The sequence below is a fragment of the Tupaia chinensis genome, unplaced genomic scaffold (genome assembly GCF_000334495.1).
Source record: "Tupaia chinensis unplaced genomic scaffold, TupChi_1.0 Scaffold000182_1, whole genome shotgun sequence".
NCBI lineage: Eukaryota > Metazoa > Chordata > Mammalia > Scandentia > Tupaiidae > Tupaia > Tupaia belangeri.
In genome coordinates, this window is record NW_006159657.1 from 2,013,113 (window position 1) to 2,019,855 (window position 6,743).

General features: G+C 53.3%; 1 protein-coding gene across 1 annotated transcript in view; it reads left to right on the top strand.

Annotated features, from left to right (window-relative positions):
- The window catches only part of CIITA (class II major histocompatibility complex transactivator), a 60,644-nt gene that overhangs the window by 44,543 nt on the left and 9,358 nt on the right, over positions 1–6,743 (top strand). Inside the window, exons 12-15 of the mRNA XM_027771061.1 lie at positions 3–276; positions 1,406–1,564; positions 2,207–2,278; positions 6,060–6,140. Coding sequence (XP_027626862.1) covers positions 3–276; positions 1,406–1,564; positions 2,207–2,278; positions 6,060–6,140 — 586 coding nt within the window. The remainder of the gene's footprint in view (positions 1–2; positions 277–1,405; positions 1,565–2,206; positions 2,279–6,059; positions 6,141–6,743) is intronic.

Genomic DNA, 6,743 nt, shown 5'->3' on the forward strand with positions numbered 1-6,743 from the left:
GGGGCTGCAGCCAGGGAAGCTGCCGGCCGGGAGGCTGCTGGAGCTGCTGCACTGCGCCTACGAGGCGGAGGACGCTGGGATTTGGCGGCACGTGGTGCAAGCGCTCCCCGCAGGCCTGTCCTTCCTGGGCACCCGGCTCGCCCCTCCCGATGTGCATGTGCTGGGCAGGGCCTTGGAGGCAGCGGGCCGAGACTTCTCCCTGGACCTCCGCAGCACGGGCATTGACCCCTCCGGACTGGGCAGCCTCGTGGGACTCCGCTGTGTTACCCATTTCAGGTGGGGGCAGGGGCTGGGAAAGGGGCTCCCTTGTTTGGGCACTACGTGTGGACTTGGCGCTGGGTCCAGTGCTTGCTCTGCAGGGGCTTGTTAGGATGTACAGCCATAGCCAAACGGAGCAAATAGGTTTTGCACACACAGGTGGAGAGAGAGAGAGAGAGAAGCAACGCCCATGGGGGTTCCCACCCGTGGACCCCCAGCACTCATGTGAATGCTGATGGAAGGGGTTTGGAACCAGGGTTGCCATGTGGGGTCTGCCTCTCCCGAGCAGCGTACTGCCGCTGTACCACGGAGCCTGTTCATAGATCGCCGCCACCTGTAAGATGAGGCTGCGGCTCAGAGAAGGGCAGCCACTTGCCCAAAACCACACAGTGAGGAACAGCCTCATTCTTCCAACCAATATTCGAAGGCCCACGCTGTGCCCGGCTCTGGGCCGTGTCCAGAATCTAGGACTGATTGGGGTTAGATTCTTTTCCCAAACGTGTTTTTTTCTCCATCCCCTGGCTAAGCCACCATTTTCTCATGCTTACATTAACGCCACAGTCAGCTCCAGGCTTTTCTGCCTCTATTACTGGGTTGTCAGAAAAGTCATGACGCATTTCTGCCTAGAAAAACATAGAAAAATATGTCCTGATTTTCCCAACAACCTAATATTTCCTCCTTCACCCCATTTCATGTTCAGCCTCTAGCGCAATTGTCCCAGAACTTGATCTGATTACACCCTCTCCTGTTCACAGTCCTTCAGGAGCACTCCAGCCACCTAAGGATGAAGTTTAAATTTCTTCATTCCACTCACTTAAATTCTGCAATCTGCTTGAGGGCTTTAGCTTAATCCCCAGGGAATTACTCCCATGTTCCCCCTAAGCATACTTTACGTAAGCTGTAAGGTTCTACACAATTGTACCAAGAATTTAGCCCTGAGCTTCCTGGTAGCCAAAACAAAAAGGGAAACAGAATCACTGTGAGAGTTTCAATAAAGGAGGAATCAAGAAGGGCTAGAGTGGTTGAGGAGGAAGAGGTTGTGCTAAGGAAGGAAAGTGTCTGAATAGGTAGAAGTCTCTTCACGGAGCTATCCGTCCACTCTGGTCTAGCCCAGTCACTGCCTGGGTCTGAGGCCCTCCTTCCACAGGGCTGCCTTGAGCGACACAGTGGGGCTGTGGGAGTCCCTGCGGCAGCGTGGGGAGACGGAGCTGCTCCAGGCAGCAGAGGAGAAGTTCACCATCGAGCCTTTCCAAGCCAAGTCCCTGAAGGATGTGGAAGACCTGGGCAACCTCGTGCAGACGCAGAGGTGAGGGGAGAGAGGACGGGAGGCGGTCCAGGCAATGCAGGGTGAGGACTTGTAGACCCCGTGATCGAGTTTGTCATGGGCACTTCCAGGGTCCCCTGTGCTTTGGGGCACACAATGCCCTCCTTCTGGGTGATGGCTACCCAGAATCACTCACTGCAGTTACTGGCCAGGCCGATGCCCCAGGATTTAATACGCCACTCCATTCAGAACTCACCAACAAGTACCCAGTTCTTGCTCAGCGAGGGAGTTAACAAGGATGCCTTCTGCATCTAGGAACAGAATTGGCAGCTACTGCCCCCTTCAAGTGACCCAGGACCAGCGCCGTCCCCATTTGATAGATGGCAGAGCCAAGGTCCGAGGGCAGAGGCACCTGAGCGCAGAACAGGTTAACTGCCTTGCTCACTCCTCCATCACACACGGCTTGAGCACCTACTACGTGCTGTCTGAGATAAGTGCCTACTCTGAGGCTCTTTTCCATGAAGCACAGTCCTGAAATTCTTCTTGTTAAAAGGGGGCAATGACAGCCCCCAGGAAGGCACCCCTACTGGGAACTGGGCACACAGGGGAGGTATCAAGGGACAAGTAGGTTGGGGCTCCATGACAAAAAGGCCTGCTCCCCCTAACATTGTCTGCCCTCTCCAGGATGAGAAATTCCTTGGAAGACTCCACTGGGGAACTTCCTGCTGTCCGGGACCTGAAGAAGCTGGAGTTTGCGTAAGGAAAGGAGGGGGGCTGTCTCAGGTCCCACAGGGCAGCCTCTCCAGCATCAGAGTAGCTAACCTGTGCCAGCAGAAGGGGGATGGCTCTCCAGAATCCTTCATCCCATCTTGCCCACCACCATGAAAAGCAGTTTCCAGCAGCTGGTATATGGCCAGTCTGGGTTAGTGCTGGCGACTCAAAGCTCTGACCCATTTGCTGGTGACGTGCTCATATCTGGCCACGCGCTCAGTACTTGCTTGGATGACTGAGGCTGCTGAACTCAATGAGTTTACAGTCGAGTAGGCTCCCTTCTGGAAGAGGTTAGGGGGACTTCCTGGAGGAGGTACTATCTGTAAGGAAGCTTGACCAAAGATGAGGAATGAGTCAAATTGGGAGGCCATGCAGAGTGGAGAGACGGGAGAGAGGAAGGCCTTGTAGCAATTGTGGTTGAAAGGGCCCAGTATGCTCCCAGCCCATGACCTTTGGTAGATGGATGCCACCGTGACCTTCTGCGTCCCTTTCCCAGCTGTAGCTGGGGGCCTCACAATGCCCCTTGTGCCTGAGCCTGGTTACTTCCATGGCCAAGGGATGGACTCTCCAAGGGGAATACAACAGCCTGGCCACCACCCTCTGGACCCACGATGGCTGCCCTGCCGCCGGGTACTGGTCCTCAGGAACCATCAGTGGCTTCAATTCTCACCCCACCCCCGTGATCCCGACCAAGGCTTCTGCCCTCATTTAAAGGATTCCTGGATGCTTGTTTTGCTTTGTTTTTGAAAGTGTGTCCACACACATGAGGGAGGGAGGGAGAGAGAGAGAGACCCTTGACCAGGGCCCATCACTCTGCAACCTCTTTTCCCCAGCTCTTGAGCAACTCAGGACCCTGGGCAACTGGTGTGTTTGCAGACCAGCCGGGGATCTGAACCCGTGGTTGCCATATGGCTACTAGCCTTGCAGGATACTCCTGTTACCTCTGCACCACAGCAGCCGGGCTGCCAGGAGCTTTTCATGTGCAGTTAGGGTGAACAAGCATCTTGGCTTGCCTGGGACAGTTTTGGTTTTAGCACTGAAAGTGTCACATTTCAGGTAACCCCGGAGTCCCAGGCATACCGGGATGATTGGTTGTCCTGTGTGCAGCCAGGGCCAGGAGCCACCACCCAAGCCAGTGCTGCCAGGGAGACAGACACAAAACCTCAGTGAGCACCAGGGAGCCCAGCTGTGCCCAGGCCACACAGAGGGCCAGCCTGCCAGCGCACGGGCCCTGCCCGAACTGTAATATCGCCAGCCAGATAGCAGCTCTTCAAATGGCAAAGCATGTTCACTTCAATTCTCTCGCGTCTGTACATCTCCCCCTCCTATGGATATGGACAGTGAGGCCCAGAGAACTTAACTTGTTTGTCCAAGGTCATAAAAGTCAGATCAGCCTGGCTCTGAGTGCCAACCAAGGAAAAAAACAAAATCAGGATCTGGTCTTTTCTCTGCAGCTTCAGTGGATTTTATGAACAATCTCATTCACCTCAGGAGCAACTCAGAGACAGTCATTACCTTGCCCACTTTACAAGACGAGGAAACTGAGGCCCAGGGAGGTTAAGTGACTTGCGCACAGTCTCCAAGCCAATCGCCTGCAAGCTGTCAGCTCCCCTGAGCACTTGCCCCCTTTGTGACCCAGAAAAAGTCAAGCATCTCTTGTTTTGAACAGAGTTGAGGTGCTAACCTTGTACAGAAGTAAGAATGTTGCTGAAAAGAGGAAATGTATGAAAACATTCACTGAGAGCCTTTCTGCCTCTGAATTATTTTTAGCTTAAAAAGCCCCCAGGTTGAGATCGGAACTGTGCTCTAAGGAACAGCAGTGGCGGGGTGGAACGGCCCAGAGACGGGTGACCAGCCATCTGGAGGCCGGAAGCCCCAAGAAGGTTCTGAAGAAGGAAGGAAGGAAAGAATTATTTCAGGCATCTGCTCTGGCAGCCCCCGGGCCAGGCACCCCACAGGCTTCACCTGCCTGTCAGAGTTGTCCTTTGGCTGCCCCAAACCCTGCTGGGGTTCGAGAAGCACCCTTGAAGGGCTTCATCTCACCACTATCTCCTCTCCCCAGCCCTCCACTTTTCAGATCTCGGGCATGCGCATGTGCACCTGGTGTGTTTTCAAGCTGACATGGGGATCTGAACTCGCAGTGGGCCATGTGGCTTCCAGCCCTGCAGTTCAGTTTGCTATCAACTCTGCCACAGGCTGGGTTAGTGAGGCCTTTACTGTCCCGTGTATAGAAAAGTAAATTCCGCCCCCCTTATCCCCAGACGTTTTTCCCGTTTCACTCACGATCCCATCCACCAGATGGTTTGCCAATTAATGCCTTCCATGATCTGCCTCCACCCCCTCAAAATTGTGTCTGTTTTGTTTGCAGCTTTCTCACCCGGCCAGTATGAGAGGGTCTTCCAAAAGTCCATGGAAGATTCAGATTAGGAAAACTCTGTGCCTGGATTTCAATTTTTTTCTTTTTTGGCACCAAAATAAACTTGTACTCTAATTGTATTTCCCATAAGGTTTTTGAAGGGCCCTTGTAATAGAAACACAGTCAATATTTGAAGCTGAATTCCTTCATCCTTTCAACAGCCTCCTAAGATTATGGCTCACTATCGGAGGAGAGCGGGACCTTCGCCAGGAGCTCAGTGGCAGATCCCGGAGGCGAGCTCCGGTCCTGTGAGCTGGGGCCATGTCACTGAGCTGCGTGGTTCCTGTGTTTTGGGACTTCAGAGGCCGAGAACATGTTAGAATAAATCAGTGACCCTGTGTGGGTACCATCTTCTCATTTTTATCAAATAGGTTCACGTGAACAAATGACACTGCCGGCACCATGATGTTATCCAAGAAGGACCATTTTCCTACCAGAAAAAAAATCACAGGAAATCATTTCAGAATAAAACACAATTCTTTACATTGAATAAAGTTAGATTTTTAATTTTTTTATTTGTTAGGTTTTTACCTTAGGGCACATGTGCTCCCTGGAGAGAGATAGAGAGAGGGAAAGTGAGAAACCATCTCCCACCCAGGGGGGATGGCCATGCCACCGTCCAGTCTTCATTCTCCTCTTGGGATTTTGGGTGTGCATGCACATGTACCTGACGTGGTTTTCAAGTCACCGGATCCAGGACCCAAATCCCAGCTGGTCCCTTGGGAGTCCAGTGCCTTAACCACCATGTCACCTGCTGGCCCCCAGTTAGCCATATTTTGAAACAAAACAAAATAATCTTTCCTTGCCCTTATTTTTCTCATTCCCTCAATGTCTGGCCTGAAAGTTGATCCAGGCTGTGTGATCTTATATAAGTTGCTTCACCACTCTGCCTCAGTTTCCCCTTCTGTGAAATGGGTGTAAGAAGAGCTCTTAACTCAGAATCAGCAGGGTTGAGTGAGATCTAATCTGAAGGACCCACATGTGCCCAGCATGTAACAAGTACTCGAGGGGTGGCTCTTTCTGCTATGCAAGTACAAAGACCAAAGAAATCCACCTGGTTTCCTACTGGCAGTGACCCTCAGCTAGCCTTTGGGGACCACTTCACCAGCCTAGGGGGCAGGGCAGCATGGGTGCTGTGAGAACTGACTCCCCACTGGAAGATGAAGGGAGTGGAGGAGCCACTGGGAGCCCAGCCAGCCTCGGATTGGACCGGGAGAAATCACAGGCTGAGAGGCAGGGAGGGCCGGGAAGGGGTCTCTGGCTGGGTCTGGCTTTGGTGCCATGCCCCTGGCCCAAGGAACAAGGTGCCGTGAGTATCGCAAGGTCTTACCCCTGCTCTTTGCCTTCTAGGTTGGGACCCATCTTGGGCCCCCAAGCTTTCCCCAAACTGGTGAAGATCCTCACGGCCTTTTCTTCCCTTCAGCATCTGGAGTGAGTATAGCCCGCAGGATTCTCGCCCTCCACGTCAGGCTTTGACTCATACCAGACCCTGTTCCGAGGCCCGGGCCTTCTCTCTCCTGCTCCCTCTGTGCCCCCGTATGAGTGGCCAGGACCCCACTGCAGGGAGAGGATGGCAGATGAGAGCCTTTCGTGACCTTTGAACTTTTCCCTCTGTGTCATTTGCTGCTCTCAGCAACTCGATCTCACTGTACAGTCCAGGTTCCAAAGGGTTATGGGAGTTGCTCATGGGAGTTGCTCATGCTCCAGGGGTTCCCAAGAAGCAAACCCGGGATTCTAGACCATCTGGAGTTAGACCTTGTCTCTGGCTAGCTAATTGGCACCCCCAGATGAACACCTGGTTTCAAAAGCTCAGGAGTGATGGGAACAAGCAGTTAGCGTAATGGCTATGTCGCTGGACTCCCACATAGTCGACCGCGGTTCATGTCCCGGACCCGGTGGCTTAAAACTCACGCCGGCGCGTGTGCGTGCGTGCCCAAGATCCCGAGAGGAGAATGGAGAAGGGAGTGCGGCGTGACCATCCCCCCCGGGGGGTGATTTCTCGCTTTCTGTCTCTATGTCTGTCTCTGTCTGTCT